The 22,538-nt window shown below is 36.9% G+C and overlaps 1 protein-coding gene across 3 annotated transcripts in view; it reads left to right on the forward strand.

Annotated features, from left to right (window-relative positions):
• The first annotated feature begins 7,927 nt into the window (after positions 1-7,927).
• LOC149803466 (caspase-3-like) overlaps positions 7,928-22,538 on the forward strand; it is a 76,496-nt gene continuing 61,885 nt past the window's right edge. For all 3 annotated transcript variants that reach the window (XM_089953186.1, XM_089953184.1, XM_089953185.1), the window contains exons 1-2: positions 7,928-8,123; positions 19,769-19,865. In XM_089953186.1, coding sequence (XP_089809312.1) covers positions 8,030-8,123; positions 19,769-19,865 — 191 coding nt within the window. In that variant the 5' untranslated portion in view covers positions 7,928-8,029. The remainder of the gene's footprint in view (positions 8,124-19,768; positions 19,866-22,538) is intronic.

Below are 22,538 nucleotides of genomic sequence, written 5' to 3' on the forward strand. Positions count from 1 at the left end.
ATCCATACAAACTTACGCTAACGCATACAAACCCCAAATATACTATCCATAGAAACTTACGCTAACGCATACAAACCCCAAATATGCTATCCATACAAACTTACGCGAACGCTTACAAACCCCAAATATACTATCCACACAACGTCGCTAACGCATACAAAACCCCAAATATACTATCCACACAACGTCGCTAATGCGTAGAAACCCCAGATATACTATCCACACAAACGTACGCGAACGCATACAAACCCCAGATATACTATCCATACAAACGTACGCGAACGCATACAAACCCCAAATATACTATCCACACAAACGTACGCGAACGCATACAAACCCCAAATATGCTATCCATACAAACTTACGCGAACGCATACAAACCCCAAATATACTATCCACACAATGTCGCTAACGCATACAAATCCCCAAATATACTATCTACACAACGTCGCTAATGCGTAGAAACCCCAAATATACTATCCACACAAACGTACAAGAACGCATACAAACCCCAAATATACTATCCATACAAACGTACGCGAACGCATACAAACCCCAAATATACTATCCACACAACATCGTTAACGCGTACAAACCCCAAATATACTATCCACACAAACGTACGCGAACGCATACAAACCCCAAATATACTATCCACAGTTTAGTTTTTTTATTTCAAGCCCTACAAAAGGAGACCAAGTTTGTCTTGAAAGAGGATTGAAACTCTAAATTACACGGGCGTGAAGGAAAACATCGTTATGTTCATTCTAATCATGCTTGCCGTATCTCTTTGTGTTTTACACGTCATATTTCTTCTTAAGTAAATACACGCATCAATAGACAGACAGATTGGGTCATCATCCTTGAGGTTCACTGTACTTTCGGTTCTTTACTTCATACAAACCCCAAATTTATTAGTTTGAAGAAAAAAAAAGATAACATGCCCCTCAATAATGTAACACGTCTGTTCTGACTCTACCGATGTGAATGTGAGTGTTTTATGTTAAAATGTTTAAGTAAGATATAAAAAAATGGTCAGCTTGAAAACGCGAACCAATACTGTGACGCTCAGTATTTTGATGTGGTAAGAGGAAATGGTACAATACACAAAGAGGGCTTGTAAGTTCACATTCCAGTCTGTCTGCACTGTAATGGTAACAACGCAAGAGCGTAGGGATTATTATGCCACACAGTCCTAGAACAAAACAATGCATCACCCGTTGTAAGCCATTTCATTGGCTATACTTATTTTCTTACCGCGTTCACTTCGAATTGACTTGAGTAGCTATTCACACAGTGACGAGAATGGCCATGCTTTACTGGGTCTATCCTATAGGCGATTTATATAAAAAAAATATTTTTCAAAATTAAACTAATGCACGAACAATGGTACCATGGGTGATCCCATGGAAATTGTGTCCGTCTTATTGCAAAATACATCAACATTTAATTTAACCGTGCAGATCGCTAGAACAAACCTCTAATAATACACATTTTGAAAAGTGTTGTGTGACACTGATCGCCATTGTCGCTTGGTGTCTGCTTTCTTCTTCGAAAAGAGATCGTTTCGTCTTGACTATAGAAATTTAATTTGACTAAGTTTTATGTACTACTTGAACTCATACATTTCACGTTGTAGGTGTAAGCCGTCGTTCTCAGTTTTCTGGAAGTTCGTTTTTGCGTTTCTCAGATGTGATACTATTTTTTATGGACCGAACGAAATTTCTTTTGGCATGGATCAGGACTCGTGGTTTTGTGGCATAATTGGAGAGCATTGATTAAAGCTCAGTTATGTCGTCTTCGAAATCGCTGACACGGATCTGAGCCAACACTTCAGGTCTTGTGTGAGGCGACACGGCACGTCATTGCCTTTTACTTTCTCAATGAAATCGTTTCATCTTACTGCAAAATTACATTTGACTAGGTTTTATACGCAGCAGGTCCCTGTATATAAGGAGAGTGTCTTAGCGTCAGAGTATTCATTCCACTCTCAAACGATCAAGAAGATGGAAAAGTCAGCACAGATCGACCCGCTGGTCAAATATATGCTAAAAGTCATACGAAAGCATAATTCACAGGCGAAAGTGGCAAACAAACTTACTCTTTTGGTCGTTGATTTGATGAGAGTCATACGAAAGTGTGTAAGTGCTGATGAAGTTTGCTATATCTGCAAAGATAAATGGGTATTTGTCTCCAGAATACCTGCTTCGTCTAAGAAAGAGAGACAAAAGTCAAGATACCTAATATCGTTGTCAGGAGAAAGGACACTAGGATTCAGAGTGCCCTAAGAGAAAAGAGAAGAAACAGAAACAAGACGAAAAAGAGAAGAGGGATTCAGAAGATGAAGAAATTGAAGATGAGGAAGAACTTGTGCCAGTGAAGACATGGAAATGGAAAAGTTGACAATGTGAGCCGATGCGTTGGCCCTGATGTGAAATTTCATACTACCTTCTAAAAGAGAATAGACCAGAAAGAAAACGTAAGTATCTCTTGGTCTTGACATTGTATAATAAGGATGGCGTGTTTTGTTTTTACTCACACTTTATGAAATTGTGCTCTTTCACCTCTCTCTATCCCTCTGGATCATGTTTAAGTTAGAATTGAAAATGGAAGGATGTTTTCCTTCACGCACGCTCTTTAGGCATGCAAGTCGGTAAACAATAGTCAGTCTAGTCATCCATCATTTTGTGTCTTGATGTTTCCTAAATCACACACTGATGCCATAAGATAACGGGTTAAATGGGTTTTGTAGTGTTGGGGGTGGGGGTGTAGGTGTTTGGCAGAGTTGGTCATTGCAGGTGAGGGCTTAGGTGCTTTCAAAAACCTTTATCTTCTTCACTCTGTGTTGATGGAATATAATGGGTTATTTTCTTCACTCTCTGTTGATAGTATATATAAAGGGTTATTTCTTCACTCAGTGTGGATAGTGTATAATGGTTTTCTTCTTCTTCCCTATGTGGTGTGTGTGTGTTTGTGTGTGTCTCTGTGTGTGTGTGTTCGCGTACGTTGTGTAGATCGTATATTTGTTTGTTTTTTTTCGCGACGTTGTGTAGATAGTATATTTGGGGTTTGTATGCGTTAGCGTACGTTTGTATGGATAGTATATTTTAATTTTGGCTTTATTCTTCGATCTGTGTGTGTGTGTGTGTGTATGTGTGTGTGTGTGTCTGTGTTAGTGTAAGAACGTCTGGATAGCATATTTGTTGGTTTTTTCCTCTTCCCTGTGTGAATAGTATATTTTGGGTTTGTTTTTTCTTCTTCCCTCTGTGGGGTGTGTGTGTGTGTGTGTGTGTGTGAGCATTGGTCTCTGTTTGTCCCCTTTATCCCTATCAAATACATTCTACCTATCTACCTACAGTAGCGCGTATTCAGGTCAGCCACTTGCAACACTGTTGACATTTATCCCTAGTGTTCAGTACTGTGACGTCACTGACGCTGGAAATTTTGAGACTATAAATATCGACTTGGGGATTTCCACAGGTTGTAGAGTTCATAAACAGGAACGTCACTCAAGCTGAGGCTATAAAAGGATAGTGGGATTTTCCAAAGGAATAACCCACAAGTTGGAGCTATAAATAGATAGTTGGATTTCATATGAATTTCAGCTGATTATAGATACATAGGTATTTATCCACGATCTCACACAAGTTGCTATTGTAAGTAGTTACTAATTTTATCCATTTTATAGTGTGTGTGTGTGTGTGTGTGTGTGTGAGTATGTCTGCGTGCGTACGTTGTGTGTGTGTGTGTGTGTGTGTGTGTGTTGGTCTCTGTTTGTCCCTATAAAACTCACTTTATCCCTATCAAATGCACTCTACCTACCTACCTACAGTAGCGTGTATTCAGGTCAGCCACTTGCAACACTGTTGTCATTTATCCCTAGTGTTCAGTACAGTGACGTCACTCACGCCTGAAATTTTGAGACTATAAATATCGACTTGGGGATTTCCACAGGTTGTAGCTATACATATGTACTAGAGTTCATAAACAGGAACGTCACTCAAGCTGAGGCTATAAGCTCACACAAGTTGCTATTGTAAGTAGTTACTAATTTTATCCATTTTAGTCTAAACCATTGTAACTTAATTTTCGGGGATATGTTTATTTTCCTTTAAATTCTGGGACAATTTCGTCATTTTAGCGTTACTTTTAGTCACATCCATTTTGTCGTTGAGCATTTCCTTGATTATAGCTATTTAGAGCATCATTACAATTATGCAAATTTTTGAACACCCCAGCAAAATTTCAGGTCTTGGTAATGCTTTATATATAAATCTCAGGCTTGTACTAGTGTATGTCTGTCTCTGTCTCTTTTGTGTTTGGCCCTCTACCATCATTGTCCCTAGATAGTCCCGCCATGTTCAATTCCCCTTGACGCTATACAGACCCACCATGTTCAATTTCCCTTGACGCTAAACAGGCCCACGATCTATTCCCATGTTCAATTTCCCTTGATGCTCAACAGGCCACCGATTTATTCCCATGTTAAATTCCCCTTGAGGCTAAGCAAGCCCAAAATATTTTCGAATGTTAAATTTCCCTTGAGGCTAAAGTGGCCCAGGTGTTTTCGTAATGTTAAATTTCCCACTGAGGCTAAAGTGGCCCAGGGGTGTTTTTAATGCTAATTCCCACTGAGGCTAAAGTGGCCCCATTCACTACTATCCAGGTCGTGTGAGACGTGCCGTCGATGAGAGGAAAATTTGACATCACCGAAGGAAAAGTAACCATTCATATGGCATACGTTGTATCTCCACGGGAAAAAGACGATGACTGCACTTGATCTGTTTACTGATAAGTGTACCTAGCACAATGGATATAACAGCCGATTTACGAATGAAACGGATTAAGTGATGGGAAACATCTACGCTGGGACACAAGTGCTAGCTGACCAGATTTTTAACAACGTGTGAGACGAATAGAGAGAGAAACATGAACTTTGTCCTATTTGATTGCATGTTACTTTTTTGTGTTAGCTTTTTCTTATAAATGAACATTAAATGTAAACAGGTTTACTACAGCCAAGAACTAAATAACTAGTAAATAGGTTTGTTTGATGTAGAAATGCTTATGTATTAAATGGATAGTGCTTAGACCAAAGCACAGGCCAGAGAGCCCATGTATATACTTGAATAAATGTTGTGAACCCATACAATAGACTTTTCTTTTTTGAGTCTCTATTCTCTCTGTGAGGTTTTCTTTAGAACATTTCTGTCGTCTTTTCTGTGTGTTTAAATGTGTATTTGTATGTTTGTCCCTATCTACCCTTTGTCCTTACAAATACATTAAAATCCCTATAAAATGTTTTGACCCTATAAACTTCATGACGTCATCCAATGTTCAATTCCCATTGACATCCAGGTGACATTCCCATGCTAAATTCCCATTGACGCCAAAGTGCAAAGTGACATTCCCATGTTAAATTTCCATTGACGCCAAAAGTGCAAACCCCTATTTTAACGTTAAAGTCCCCTTGAGGCTAAGGTGGCCCCATATACTACTGATATATATATATATATATATATATATATATATATATATATATATATATATATATATATATATATATATATATACGTTGACCAAAGCTTCCAGTGATAAGAATTTGTAGTCACGCACAACATACATATTACATGTGTTCTGAATAATCATACAAATATGATCAGTTCTTTTAGCATCAGTGGATAATGGTAGTCCAAACTGTCTATGAATCAGACCAGGAAGCAAATGCATATTGTCAAATGCTGTCTGCGTGGGTTCGAGTCCAAGGCTCGGCTAGCGTGGGTACGTGGGAAAGCCTGCCAGTAACTTCTCGTGGGTCGGTGGTTCTTCCCTGGGTTTTCCAGGGTTCTTCCTCCGCCAGTTATACTGGCCGCCATGTATAGCCTATCTTGTGCTGAAAAATGGCGTTAAACCCTAGAACAACAACAACAACATATTGTCAAATGAGAACCTCGGATACGAAAGGTCGGTCTGCCAGTTTGCGATTAATGTCCGTGTTTGAAGTGTTAAACGAGAAAAGAATGTCGTTTGTCCATGCAGTAAGTTTTTTTCAAAATCATTCTTAATAATCCTTTGTACTTGTGACGTGTCTGTAGAAAAAGTCTAAAAAGAAGTAAGAAGTATCATCAGCAAAAAGTACCACTTGTGAGTTGAAATCGTCTGCTTTATCGCTGACATAAAAATAATAGTAAAGGCTCTAGCACAACTTTGGGGAACCCCAGTTACTTGATATTTTGATAGCTCCAGGTGTCAGTAATAAAAGTCCCTATACGCCTTTCCTACCTTTATATTATCGTTTTATGCACAAATTAATAAAATAATTATTCCAACCTCAGAGAAATAAAATAAAAAGAGAAACAAAGAAACACACTATTTAGAGCCACGAGAAATACCCGTATGTATGTGTGTGTGTGCATGCATACGTGCGTGCATGCATGCATTTATGTATGCATGTATGTATGTGCACTCGAGCTGGGGAGTTTTGTTGTTGTTTTAGGGTTTAACGCCATTTTTCAGCACACGATATACATGGCGGCCAGTATTAATGGTGGAGGAAGAACCCGGGAAAGAACCACCGACCCATGGGAAGCTACTGGCAAGCTTTCTCACATACGCACATTAGCCGAATCCGAGACTCGAACCCACGCATACAGAGGTGAGATGGCAGTGATCCGTAACGGAGAGCGCTTTAGACCACTCGGCCACTCGGGGCCCTCCGGGGAGTCTTGTGAATACGGACTCGGATGTATATCGTTGTTTCACTTTCTCCCTTTCTAGCATTTATTTTGTTCTTCATATACATACATACATATAAAGATATATATATATATATATATATATATATATATATATATATATATATATATATATATATATATATATATATATATATATATATATCTATATATATATATATATCTATATATATATATCTATATATATATATATATATATATATATATATATATATATATATATATATATATCTATATCTATATATATATATATATATATATATATATATATATATATATATATATATATTTGTATTTGTTTGAATCAGCTCGCCATTTTCAAAATGTTTTCAAAACCGCATACGCTGCAAATCACCTGTTATATTGCGAATACGTTGATATCTTTAAATGCCCGCATTTCTTGTGCATATTTTTTGTATCATGTTCAAATTTCATATGAATAAGATTTATATTATAATTTTATTGATTATGTGATGCAGTGTATATAAACATGTATATATTAGAAAAGAGTGGTCCATCTTTTTCAACAGTGGCCGAGTGGTCTAAAGCGCTCACCGTTTCGGATCACTGCCATCTCACCTCTGTCTGCGTGGGTTCGAGTCCAAGGCTCGGCTAGCGTGGGTACGTGGGAAAGCCTGCCAGTAGCTTCTCGTGGGTCGGTGGTTCTTTCCAGGGTTCTTCCTCCACCAGTTATACTGGCCGCCATGTATAGCCTATCTTGTGCTGAAAAATGGCGTTAAACCCTAGAACAACATCTTTTTTTTCAACCACATGAACCAAATTTGTAAAGTCCGTAGGCTATGCGTGCTTATTTACATTATAATTATGGAACAAATTTTGTATGAGCGCGGGCCACATAAAAGATTCACGCGGACCATATTTGGCAGTAGGACGACCCTTTACTTGCAAAATTGTCCTTTGGAATATAGTACAGCAACGTGTTAATTACTTAGTATATTTTAAGGAACGAATTTTATATATATAAAACCATCAATATGGCAATAAAATATGTTTAAATAAACATAAATGACAATGAAGGGGTGGATAGACCAGCAAGTTGTTCTTCAGGTCGAGAACAACTTGCTGGTCTAGGGGGTGGGGTGGATCTCACGGAGCCACGCGAGAGTCCGGTTAAACGAGATATATTTCCGAGTTGTTTCTCGAATCAATGGAGGAAATACCCGTTGTGTTCCGATTGCTATCACCTTGGTTCTTGCAACACAAATCGTATATAGTTACTCAACATATAGAGTACTCGACATGTAGCACTAACCATGGGCACAGGAACAAGTAAATATCCGAAAAATGTAGCTCAACCGTCACAGGCATTAAATTCTAAGAATCAAAGAGAGACCTCCAAACAACACGGTAAGGGATGATAACTTTTGTTTTGTACATGTATGACAGGTAAATTATAAGCAACAACACGAGCCCCTGTGAATTTAAAGGGGTGTGCAGAACTGGAAAATAGTTTCGTGTTGAAAGTTTAATCTGTACAGTATTTATTTCATTTAAACCATATTTTTATATTGAAAAACTATGTCAATTTCAAATACATGCATTTACATTTGGGGACTCCGTAAGATGTTTCAGCTTATTAAAGTCACGGGTGTCTGACGCCACATGGGCTTGTATCGTTGCTTACAATTTACCTGTCATACAGGCACTTTATTATACAGTACATGTATGACAGGTAAATTGTAAGCAACGATACGAGCCCTTGCGGCTAACGCAAGCTAAATTTAAAGAAAAGAAAAAAATCAATAGCTTGAAGAGAAAAAATATTCACACCAAATGACAAACGTTCCTCAGATTTCTCATATAACCCATTTGGACACGTATAATTTAAATAGAAACGGATATTTATTTTCATGAAACACACACACACACACACACACACACACACACACACATATATATATATATATATATATATATATATATATATATATATTTGATAGCTCTAGACTCATTACTGAAATTAGCACCTCAGAATCGTTAGGTGGGGAATCGACAACCTAAATGTTTCCATCGCATGCAAATAAATAAAAAAAATGCTATGGAACCAAAAAAAGATTGTCTTCTCTGTGCAGACGCTTGCATCAAGGATAGGTCTATAGTGAGAAACCGCTCCAGTGGCCTAGTGGTTAGAGTGTCCACTTCAGTTTCGAGGTCATGGGTTTGATCCCTGGCCAAGTCATACCAAAGACTTACAAAAATGGTACTTACAGCTGCTTCGCTTGGTGCTCAGCATTAAGAGGTTAGTGTTAGGACTGGTCGGCCTGGTGTCAGGATAATGTGACTGGGTAGGACATCATGCTGGTATATCTGCGGCATGATGTCCCAGTGCTTGACATCACTATAAACCGCCACGCTGCTGACATTGTAGTGATATGACTGAAATTTTTTTAATGCTACGTTAAAAATCCAAATCACACACACACACTCTATAGTGAGAAATATAAATTTCATAACAAGCATTCAGAAATATAAAGTTATTGAACAGAGTTAACCAATGACCCACGGTATCCAAATGAGTCCACGCACTGTGGAAATTTTAAACCTCAGCCTGCCCACATTTGTGGTTATCTCAGTCACTCAGATGCATCAGATCTTATGGAAATTTGGAGATGATATTACAGGTTTGTGAGGGTGCATCCACTACTTGACACCAGGCCTGGCCTGGCCCTAGGATGTGTGGGGCCCATGGCAGCAAGCGATGAGCGGGGACCCCAAGCAAAACAAATTGCATTGCAGAGTATATTTCCTGAAAGTACAGTGCCCAAGGCAATTGCTTCATTTGCCTTGCCCAATGGCCGGGCCTGCTTGACACACAGCACAAATATTTTTGACATAACTTGGCATTGATATTGTTTAAAACTATCTATATAATGAAAGTAAATTTCCATTGTTTGTTAAAATGTACCCTCACAGACATTCATGCCATGTCTCGTGGGCAGAATGTGGACCACTTTCACAACCCATTACCAGTCATTTATGTATCGAGTGAGCAAGAAGAGAAATGTACCAGTTAACAAAAAGACCAATGCATGTACTCTCAAACCCAAAACAAACCATCATTCAGATACCAAAATAAAGAAAAATTTAATTGTTTTAATTGCCTCTTGGATATACTCATTTTTGCTGATAAATGAGGATTACCAGCATAAAAATCAGGGTGATACCTTTCTTAAATTTTGAACATTGTGCAGAAATGCAAAACTAATGATTTGACCCTTTGGAACTAACCATTTAATTTCTCTGGGTGGTGGTGGAAGCTGGGAATTTTTATGAAAATAAATTCCAGCAACAAAAACAGCTTAAAAGAAAATATAACTTTTCACTGATTCATAGAGAAAAAGAACTAATTCCATCAGTTATAGTAATTGAAAAGAATTATCATAAGATTAAAGGGGGAAAAAATTTGGTTGGAAAAATGTCAGGTTTCACCTTTCCTCGAAAACTAAACAGTTGGTCCCGTAAAATAAATTAGAAAAAACATGCAATGCCTTGGCACTTTTTTCATGTGATGATGTATGATTTCAGAATGCAGTGGCACAGTTATGTTGATGATATGTGTGAAATTTTGCCTTAGAGCAGTGGTTCTTAACCTTTTTGGGTGGCTACCCAGGCTAAGTTTCTGGCATTAGCCTCACAATCCATCAAATGCTAAAAAAAAAAACACTTGGGTTGGAAATTTCAAATTATTAAGGTTGACCTAGTTTGGGGCCATGACCCATGGGTCAAGAAAGTGCTGCTATAAAATTTCATGATCAGTATGACTTGAAGTAGACCCAAATGCTAAAATCAGGAATCTTAATTTGTTAGATATATCACATGCTCTGAAAAGATTTGATGCACATTCATTCACTGCATCAGGAGATATAGCTGTTAAATTACCACTGCAGTGTTACCTCTACAGAAACAACCAAGCCGTTTTTTGTAAACAGCCCATTATGCACACATGTGACATCTGTGGGGGGAATTGTGCACTACAGGCATGATAGTCAACAACACTACCCCCCAAAAAAACATTTTGGTTTTTTCGGGGGTTTGCAACATTGTATAATTGATGTGTACATTTCCAATCATTTTCTTCCTATTAAAGATGTGCAGCTGGATACCAAATAAAGAGTCAATAGTCTTTGTATCAGTTTATTATATATACATGTATTTGGACAATAAAGTAATTTTGCAAGGATTCGGTATGTTCAATATATGTATATTTAGGTGTCATTTATACTACATGAAACCATCTTACATGGAGTGCAGTGTTTATAATGGCCCATTTGTAGTGCTGCAATTAATTAACAGCAGAAGTTTCATAATTGGACAGTGAATAAAGGATAACTTCCCATTCTTTATGAAAATGGCGTAATTTATATTACATGAAGCCATCTTAAGTTTGATAACTGAACAGTAATAACCTCATAAAAATTGAATGTATGGCTGAAATAAATAAAGGGTAAAAATGTAATGATTACAGGACTAATTTGTCTCTCATTCTTGGTCCAGGGTCTGTTGGACTTTGAAGATATGAAACTCTCAGTGATGTCTGAGGGGGAGGGGGTAGACTGCAAGTTGGATCCTGCCTTGAATTCATCTGCTATTGTAGTCATGTCTATCTCTGTCTCTCTCTCTCCACTGCATATGAAGGATTCAGTCAGTTGAATTTTCATTAGACTATAAAATTTATAACTTTTGATATGGTATTGTCTTTTGCACACCCATTCATTTAGCCCTACTATTTTACTCCTCTTTGCTATTTATTATTTTTCTCTTTCATTCTCACAATTTAATTTAACAACTTTTACCAATCATGGCAAATTTAAAGTAATGAAATTCACTTTTAGCTGTAACTCATTATAATACTTCCACACATTTTACAGCAGTCACTTACAACCTACTGTCTCCTTCCATGTTGTGACCTGAACCGATTGTTTTTTTAAAAATATCTATGAGAATGTATTATTATAAGCATATTAGTGTAGCAAAGAACTAAAGAACATTTTGACCAACAATGGGACTTGAATGAGTGTGTCTGCTTCAGACATGTTTGTGAAGAGAGCCATGTTTTACCAAGACAAAATTTGATCACACATTTTTTAAAATACACTGGACAACAAATTTTTACAAAAGTCATGTTACTGAAATAAAATTAGTCAATTCTTATCAATTTTTATGTGCTGAACACGAATATGACAGTCAAATTGCAAAATTGGCTCTAGTTTTTTTGTAATCTGCAAGAAATTAATGTTTACATAACGAAATGCATTCCAATAGTAAAAGGTCAACTGTAATAGCCTACCTATAAAAAATCAAGTCATTGACTACATCTTAGATTTCTTCGCCTGTCTCTTGTACAGCTGTTCGGGAGCATCTCTGAGGAGTGTCCAGCAGTAGTCAGCCAGCATTGTAGTGGACCATTTTCCCTGGTATCTTTGTTCCATTGTTGCGATATCTTGATGAAAACGTTCGCCGTGTTCATCACTAACAATACCACAGTTGCTAGGAAAGAAATCCAAATGGGAATGAAGGAAGTGAATCTTTAGAGACATATTGCAGCCAAGTTTCTTATACTTCATCAACATGTCTTCTACTAGTTCCTTATAGTTTTCTGCCCTAACATTTCCGAGGAAGTTTGTAGAAACTAGGCGAAAAGCATTCCATGCTTGTTTCGCGTCACCTTCCAGCAAGTTGTTGAACCGGTCATCTTTGAAAAGCTCTCGAATCTGAGGACCCACAAAAACTCCCTCTTTAATCTTTGCTTCGCTGAGTCAATGGAATTTTTCATGCAGGTATCGGAATGCTGGCAAAGTCCGGTCAATGGCTTTCACGAAATTCTTCATCAAACCTAGTTTGATGTGAAGGGGTGGTAGCAAGATTTTCTGAGCCTCAACCAGAGCTGGGTGTTGGATATTCTTCTCTCCAATGGCTACATTCTGCCTGTGAGTCCATTCCTTCCTCATGTAGTGCATTTCCCTTGCTCGGCTATCCCACTCGCATAAGAAACACATGTATTTTGTATATCCTTGCTGCAGTCCCATTAAAAGGGCAACTACCTTCAAATCACCACAGAGGTGCCAGCTGTACTTGTTATACTCAATGGAATTCAGTAGCTGCCTTAAGTTATCGTATGTCTCTTTCATGTGGACAGCATACGCTACTGGAATAGATGGAAGAATGTTTCCATTGTGCAAAAGCACAGCCTTGAGACTCAGTTTCTAAGAGTCCACAAATAGTCTCCATTCTTGTGGGTCATGAGTGATTTTTAAAGCATTCATGAGGCCCTCAATATCGGAACAGAATATCAGATTACTTTCCTTTCTGAAGAAAGGCTCCAATTGCTGGTGGCGCTTTCGATATGCAGTAATTGTGACATCTTCTTCTAGAAGATTCCATTGTTGGAGTCTTGATCCTAGCAATTCTGCCTTGTTCTTTGATAAGTCCAAATCACGAATCAGGTCATTTAGTTCTTCCTGTGTTATTCTGTGTGGGGTTGATGATGCACCACAGTGAAAATCTGGATCACTGCATGCTGATGGACCAGGAGAAGAACAGGTCGACTCACCTTTGTCTTCGTCAGATGAATCAAGAGAATATTCTGCTGGAGGTTCTGGAATAGGAAGTCCCTCACCATGTGGAACTGGTCTCAATGCAGACGGAATGTTTGGGTAGACTATTCTCGACTTCTTTCGCTTCGTTATTCCGCCGGAAAGAGGAGGAACCAAGCAGAAGTAACAGTCATTTAGGTGGTTGCTTGGCTGTCTCCACACCATTGGGACTGCAAACGGCATTGATGACCTTTTGCAATTCAACCACTGTGAAAGCTGTGTTGTACATGTAGCACAGCATATATGCGGAGCCCAAGGCTTGTCTTGGTCACCAACCTTGCATCCGAAGTAAAGATGATATGCCTTCTTCACTTGAGAATTGATACTTTTCTTCTGGTTGGCAAATGTCACTTCCCCACAAATATAGCAAAAATTGTCCGCGGTATTAACACACTTTCGAGGCATTACTGTTCTTTATTGTACGTAAATGGATAAAATAATAAGTTTTATGTAACAGTAGCTTGAACTGTCTCGCACAACGTCTAAAATATTTTAAATGCTGAACCTATCTGATTGGGCTTTATATAGTACACTGCTTACGTCAGCTTCAGCAGCCGCCTGGCATTAGTATAATAGGCCTACACATGTATAGTACACTGCTGACGTCAACTTACTTCAGCAGCCGCATGGCATTAGTATTGCATTGCATCAGAAAATGATGCAATCAACTGTGGATGATGTGAGCATGATGGTATTATGCAATGTTACATCATTATTCCGGATGTTGCTGCAGTCCTACTGGAGAAATTTACACAGTGAAACAGAGAAAATGAGGTATATGAATATCTTCAAAACGAGAGCCAATACAAATTTTTCACGGTTATATTCGTGTTCGGCACACCAAAATACTACAGATTAGGGCCTTTTCAAGTCAGTAATGATTTCACTGTTGACCAGTGATACCAGATGCATATGAAACTTCTTGTCCAATCAATGGCATTGTTTATGTAGTTTATTTGGGGAAAAATTGCATGTAGAAAGGATTTATAAGTTTATTAAGTAGATGCATTTATATGGAAATATTTCACAAGTCAAGTGGAAACATTGTATTGTTACAAGTGGCAAAGCCATTAGTGATGATACAAAATGTTTCCATTTTACACATGATATATTTCTATATAACTTGTCAAAAAACAGATTTTCTTTTTATTATTAATATATTTGTCTAAATGCAAAAGCTGTCAATTTGCATGGGTTTTGTTCATTCTGTTCAAATGTGATTAAGAGCTGCATTACTAATTTTGGTACTGTGATGTTATACAGATTTAACTTGTACACACCATGCTTCAAACTGCATTTTGCCAAAATAATGACTGTACTCATTTGAAAATAAAAACAGTTTTATTTTTGTTGACACATTTCATGATTGATACAGTAGGGATGAAGAAACAAGAAACATAACAGTGGTTATATCTGACAGACTTCTGAGCATAGGATCTTTAAACAACAGATTTTAATGATTATCATTTTACATATTAGGATAATCATTCTTTTTGTTTATTTCTACAATCAGAGTAAATTTGTGTGTGACCTTGGTTATCTTGCAGTCTAGGTTGGTAGCAGACACTGTATGCAGCTTTTGATTATCACTTAATTTCAGTTTGACATCAACACTAATCAGGGTCCAAGTTAGCCATTGTTTTCTAACATGATTGTGATTATAATATAATTGCTACTTAAAACTTGTATTTCTATATTATTATAATGAGTTTTTTCTTTCTTTCTAAAACATGTGTACCATTTGTCATGGAATATACTACAGGCAACTTATACAATATTGTATGGGTGAAATATAGCATCTTCATATATAAGTTCAGTCACTGACAGTGTACATGATTCATTTAGAAAACTAATTATAAAAAAGTTAATACTTGAAGTCTACTTTTTGCAGTTTGGAATTCATTTTTAGGCATTTCTTAATGGAATCTCAATGGTTGCTAAAGAGGGTCTACAGTTTACACATTTTAAGAGAATTGTAGGACTGACAAGAGGGGAGGCAACTGGGGATATATCCCCAGGGCCCGGGTCCATCAGGGGGCCAAACAACACTTTTTAATTTTATAAAAGAAAAATGTTATTTGAATAAGAACTAGGACAGGCCCGGGTATTTCTTACCCCAGAGCTGGTGATCGATCTCAATGGCCCTAGAAAAGGGGGAGGGAGGGAGAGAAGGAGAAGAAGAATAAGAATGAGAAAAATGCCTGAATATGGAAATACAGGTTTGAGTAATAATACATAGGGCACATACATTTTGTCAATGACAAAAGAGTAGTTCCAAATGTGTTATTGCCACTTGTGATATAATTTTTTTCCTACTGATATTTTTCAGTTTCTCACTATGAAATATATAATTAAGTGTGATTGTATGAGTTTGGATTTTCCTGTCTTCAGCTGTCATGACAATGTGGATATACAGTATTTGCACTGGCTACATCTGTCCAAGAGGCCCAGAGTTGCCAAGTGGTCTAAAGTGCTCACCATTTATGGATCACTGCCATCTAACCTCAGTCTGCATGGGTTAAAGTCTCAGACTTGGCCAATGTGGGTATGTGAGAAAGCATGCCAGTAGCTTCTTGTGGCTTGGTGGTTCTTCCAGGGTTTTCCCAGGTTCTACCTCCACCATTTATACTAGCTGCCATATATAGCCTCTCTTGTGCTGAAAAATGGCGTTTAACCCTGTATCAACAACAACAACAACTACATCTGCCAATGCCACAATTCCTTCCTGTACTACATAATGGACACAGTCAGAAAACACTCCAGAGAAACTTCATACTTGACAATGGTAATTCACAATGCATGTTTTACTGAGTTAAGGGATAAAAATATCTGCCCTATTTTTGTCTCATTTTTGCTTTCACATGTGGAAAAAGTAATTCATTGAAGTGCTGCAGCATTGTACTTAGGATCCAGCTGGTAGGGGACAGTGTGTCCCCCCTCCAAATTGGGGACTTCATTTTAGAGGGACAAAGGAAAATAATACATAATGCACTTTAGTAATCACTACCCTACCCTCTTGTTTGTTTGTGCCCCCATGCTGAAGTTAAGAATGAAAGGCATCAAGGGTGTAAAAGATGGACAAAAATTAGTCATTTCATTCATCACTTTATTCATCACTTTATAATTTCTAACCTGACTGACACCAAGTGGTCCCAGGGCCCCGAGTGGCTGGGTGGTCTAAAGCGCTCTTCATTACGGATCACTGTCATCTCACCTCTGTCTGCGTGGGTTCAAGTCTCGGATTCGGCTAATGTGGGTATGTGAGAAAGCTTGTCAGTAGTTTCTCGTGGGTCGGTGGTTCTTTCCGGGGTTTTCACAGGTTCTTCCTCCACCATTAATACTGTCCACCATGTATAGTCTATCGTGTGCTGAAAAATGGCGTTAAACCCTACAACAACAACAACAACAACAACAATCAAGCGGTCCCTAACACTGTCAACTTGTTGTTTCAAAACATATGGAATCTTCTTGAATAGCATGGTTATCATATTTGTATGCAGCGAAAAACTGGGGAACCCACTCAGTAATAATGCAACAATGAGTACTGTAAAGCACTGAGTTTTGTAAGTTTGCTAATTCTGGCTTAGTGGAATAAAACTATTAACAGTACCAAATTGAAAACTGCCAATAGTACATTAACAGATAACTGTATTTAGAGCTTATTAAACTGATCTTGCTTGGTGTAGTGCAAAATAAACTGCTGCACTTATGCACAAAATATTTGCAGACATTGGACACTGCAGATCATATAAAATGGACACTGCAGATTGTATAAAATGCACAATCCAGTATCATCACTGATCACCAGACAAGGGCTTCCTGACCTTTACTATATGTGGTATGTATCCATTTGGTCCAGATATACCCATTGCTAACTGTATCAGTTCTTGTGAACAGAGCTGTATGTGTTAATCTCAGATTGCATGATTATCCTGACCTTAGTAAAGTTGTAATACTGAGTCAAGACCACACAGTGAGGCAAGTGCTATATAATCTAGAATGTAAGCATTAATGCCTTTTTTTTTCACATTTATTGTGCATAGTACATGCTTATTACCTCTACTCATATCATAAATCAGAACACCTTATGGGATGGTTTGTTGATCTTTGTCCATCAGCTACTGACATCCATCCGTTAGCACTGTTAAGTTTGTTATTGCTATTCCTTTTTAAACTATCTGGAGGATTGCTGTAAAACTGTAAACACACGTTCATCCCAAAGTCTGGTTGGTTCTAAATGCAGATGGTGTAGAAAGAACATCCAATATGGCCATGACAGTGGTCATCTTGAAAATATTCGTTATCACCACTCCTCCTGAATGAATGGTCATATCAGCATGGAGTTTTCACTAAAAGATGTCTAAATGCTCTATAATTGTTCCTAGATATAAATAGTGTCACTCAGAGATCCAGTATAGCCACTACAGTGGCCATCTTGAAAACGTTATCACTACTCCTCCTCATTTCAACCTGGCGTTTTCACTAAAAGATTTCCTTTGTCTAGTTGGTCATAAATAAAAATGGTGCTGCAATGGACATACAATATTCCTACCATGAGCCATTGAAAACCTTGTTATTGCTACTTCTCTTGAATGTAAGGTCATATCATAATGAGGTTTTTACTAAGAGACTTCTTATGACATCTAGATGGTCTTAGATGAAAATGATGCCAATCTTAAGTCCAGTATGACCACCATGGTAGCCATCTTGAAAATCTCGTTATTGCTTCTTCTCCAGAACAACAAGTCATATTGACAAATGGTTTCCAGAAAAAGTCCTCTTATGATATCAGTTTGGTCCAAAATAAAAATGGAGTCACTCAGACAGCCAATATGGCCACAACAGCAGCAACCTTAAAATCCTTGTCATCATTACCCATTCAGAATAGAATTTAGTAATGTCAACATCAGGTTTACACTGGAAAACTTATTCTTGTGCCTTGTTGGTCTTAAATGAAAATTTTGCCTATCTGACATCCAAATATGGACACCATGCCAACCACCTTGAAAGTTGTGTTATCACTACTCCTAAACAGAAAGTCATTTTGACATGGAGTTTTCACTAGAAAGCTAATTGTGATATCTATATGTTGTTGGCCCTAGATGAAAATGCCACTGATCTGATCTCAAGTATGGATGCCATGACAGCAGTTTTGAAACTCTTGTTATTGCTGCTCCAAATTACAAAGTCACATAAACATGGGGCTTTTCACCGGAAGACTTCTTAATAGTGTCTAGTTGTTCCTGAGTGAAAATTATTTGGATCTGGTATCCAAAATATGGATACCATGGTGGCCATCTTGAAAATCTTATTACTCTATCTCCAAAATTAATTATCATATTAACATAAAGCTTATTTTTGTGTGTGCTTATTTGTACGTTTTCTTCTTTATTTGCTTATTTGTATGTGTGTGCTTATTATACAGATTTTACAGTTCTCTTACGAGCTGTTGTTTACTTCAGTAGGCCATAGGTTAAAGTTTTTTTCATTCTCTGTGATGCCTGTGTGGATATGATGTCATTTACCTTGGATATACAGTTCAACTTGTCTTAAAGGACACCTGTATTCCTATTGCCCAATTTTGGAAAGATTTCTTGCAAAATAGTCAAAAAGGGGTGTTTTAGGAGTTCAGTTTCTCATTACTACTTCTATTTTTCTGAAACTTTTTCACCTGATCATCAGAGTGAAGTTGATGCATGGTAAGGTTTTCCTTTTTTCTACCACACATTTTTGTGAAAATTTAATGAAAAATCATTTTGAAAAGTGGGGAATTTGGAGAATGTAGTTCATCGTAACTTCTTCCATGCACACTGCTTTTGCTTTTACAGCATTTATACATTAGATATGCAGTTGGTATACATGTGTCTTAAAGATTACTTTTTTCTTTGACCCAGGGGACATTTGTTAAAAATGTTTGAAAAAAGAGGTATATCAAAAGTTTTGTTCATCATTTCTAACCTCCCACGCTATTTGCATAATTATATTGTAGGCTAGATACATGATTTGTGTACATGTGCAGTTAGGTTTTACATTTTACCTCTGGCCCATTTTTGTGGATATTGCTTTGTCAGATGAATTTTATAGAATTCAGCTTATTTAGCATTAATGCATCCCTATGTAGTATTACTGCTGGTCATTTCAAAGAAACATTATGATTATTTATTGCTCCCTAGGGATTGAGATAGGGAAGATGTATTTTGTAAGATTAATTTGTTCAACTTACCATATGTGTGTTGATAATGGATGTGTGTACATGACAGTATCTAAATTTAGTGGGAACTTGCACAATCAGTATAAAATAGACCATGTTTCAACTCATCATTAATGATAAGACATTTTAGATCTCTTATTGGTTATTTTTATTTTTTATTATTAGAGTTTGTCTTTTTTTTTTTACAGATAAACATGTTTATACGGATGGTACAGGAACTTCAGGCCATGTCACTGATGCCCTTCCAATGGACCATCCTCTTGGGATGCAGCCAATGTCAAACAGGTTACCTCATATAGTCACCTCTTACAACATATCCAAACCAGTAAGGGGTGCGGTGGGTCTTTAAAAAAGTGAGATTCCAATATTAACAAATTGTGACCAAATAAAGTTAGAAAACTGATCAACCAGGATCAGAACCGTAGGTCGTGGATGCAGAGGCTCACTCTACATAGGCCAGCTCAGGATTGTGCTTCCTCTGAAAATTGTTTTCTAATCCCAAACTCTTCATTGCAAAGAAATTAAATAAGGTGTCAAGATATAACTGCAAAAACAGATGTGAAGAAGAACATAAGACTTGATTCTTTGTTTCTTTTTCTATGATAAATAACAATTATAAATAACCATTATGACATTCAAGATAATTGATTCATTACTACATGATAATAAAGGAAATAGTAATGACAGGAATATCATGAATAATGTAAACAATTATCATTATTATCATTATCAATTTTTATAATGTGGTAGCAATATTAAAAGTACAACAATGATTATTGTAATAATAATAATAATTGGTAGTATTAGTAGTAAGTAAAAGAATCAAAGAAGTATAATAAATGATCAATAAAAGTATAATGACTAAGTAATTAATAGTAAGTACATTGTTAATATAGTGATATATTATTGATTACCATCATCAGTTATAATATATAAACAGTTAATGATAATAATTGGTAGTAGTAGTAAAACAGTAAAAGAATCCAAGCAGTATAATAGTCAGATGTTATTGATAATCATTTTCTATTATATCAATAGTTAATAACAAAAACAACAAAAACAACAACAACAACAATAATAATAATGATGATGATGATGATGATGATAATAATAACAATAATAATAATAATAATGACAATAATAATAATAATAATTATTATTAAGATAATGACTGAGGATCCTTGTTATTATCATGATATTAATGATAATATTATTTGATGATCAGTGCAAATATCTTGTGTTTCTGTATACTAGTGTTGATTTGTGTAGTGATTGACTGCATACATTAAGGAATATGCTTCTCAGAATTGAAATGCATTGTTGGTAAAATCAATGGAAGTGAATCCCCAGATTGAAATGACCTACACAGTTTAATTCATTATATAATGGGTGCAGAGGGAATAGATTTAAGACTATAAACTGATCCCCTCCTCCCACAAAAAATGACAGAAACACTATTAATTCTTCCACGATAAGTCCACATTTGTTGGAAAACCTGTCTCACATGTTTCCAAAATTTTGCTGATCACACATTAATGGGAAGCTAGACAGAGCATCATGACTGTCAACAATTTGTTAAGGTTTTGCTTAATATTTCTTATTTGCAAATACTTCTTAAACCCATGATAAATTCTCATCATATATACTAGTCACAAATCATTATGAAGCTTCCACAATCCATTCTTTGGTCATACATGTTCAGCCTTTTGAACTATGGATAAAGGGCACAGTATTAGAAAATGTTGTTCAAGTTTTCTTTGCAGTTTTGAATTTGCTATAAACTCCATAAATGTTATTGATACATGGGTTGAATCATTATGAAGCTATGGCAGTTCATTCTGTGATATGGTCTGATGGTTAAGGTCACAGTCCAAGAAAATTTGTAGTAGTGTCTTGGTTGAAAACAAATTTTTTTCACACTTGATGTATATCATTATGAAGCTAAGACAATTCATTCTGAACTGCTTGCTTGCCCCAAAGGCACCTTGTGGTTATGGTTACTGTTAAAAAAAATTTTTGTAAAGGTAATTTACAAGTGTCTACACTTGAAACCCAGATTTTGGGCACAGCCATCCTCAGCTTGGTCCATAGCATCCACTCCTAATAGTGCCAGCGATGCAAGAGCACACTTTATTACGCACTTAGTTGCACTAGTAGACACAAGCTACAGAGCGCCTATTCTGAACACCTTCCTCACCCCTTCCTGAGCTAGACCCAGGCAAGACCACAGTTCATTACACATTCACTTGCACAGGTAGACATGAGCCACACAGTACCTAAATATAAAACACCTGCCTCTGCCCAAGTCCAGGTAGACCAAGGTTGACATCATCAAAGTGTCAATGACACTAGTCAAGATAATGAGATTTCTCTCAAACATAATGCAGGTTGCAGTGTCGTAAAAAATTATATTCAAAGTTACTTAATAGCTATGATCAGGGATCTTGAATCCAAAATTCATCATCTAAGAACAGAAATTGAAGTTATGGCAGTAAAGAGTAATCATTATGACACAATGCCACATGCACAAGATCTAAAAACACAAAAATAAGTACCTCAACTGAGATTAATCATTTAGACCAGAAAAACTTGGGGAAAGGGGAATTCATCAGAAACCAATGAAGTGTCAAGTACCCAAACAATCATCAACCCCAATCCAAAGCACTATTATAATCTAACAAGAGCCAACAGTATGCAGAACCGTGAATATCACATATACAGTGCAACGAATGGAACTGTCAGAAACTCCAAGATGTTGATGATGTGTGAGAAATCACCGATCAGCAGACCCAGAGAGTGTCAAGAACCATGGGAGAACACCTCATCATCAAACTCATAAAGTACAGAAAAAATCTACTGTTCTGATTGGTTTGTCAGTTCTAAATTCTAAAGCACATCCACCCAAACTGCCTAAGAAAAAACTGTGGATGTGCAGATGATTATTAGATCAGAAGTGAA

Source organism: Sinohyriopsis cumingii, chromosome 3, assembly GCF_028554795.1.
Source record: "Sinohyriopsis cumingii isolate HCF-2022 chromosome 3, ASM2855479v2, whole genome shotgun sequence".
NCBI classification, from domain to species: Eukaryota; Metazoa; Mollusca; class Bivalvia; order Unionida; family Unionidae; genus Sinohyriopsis; species Sinohyriopsis cumingii.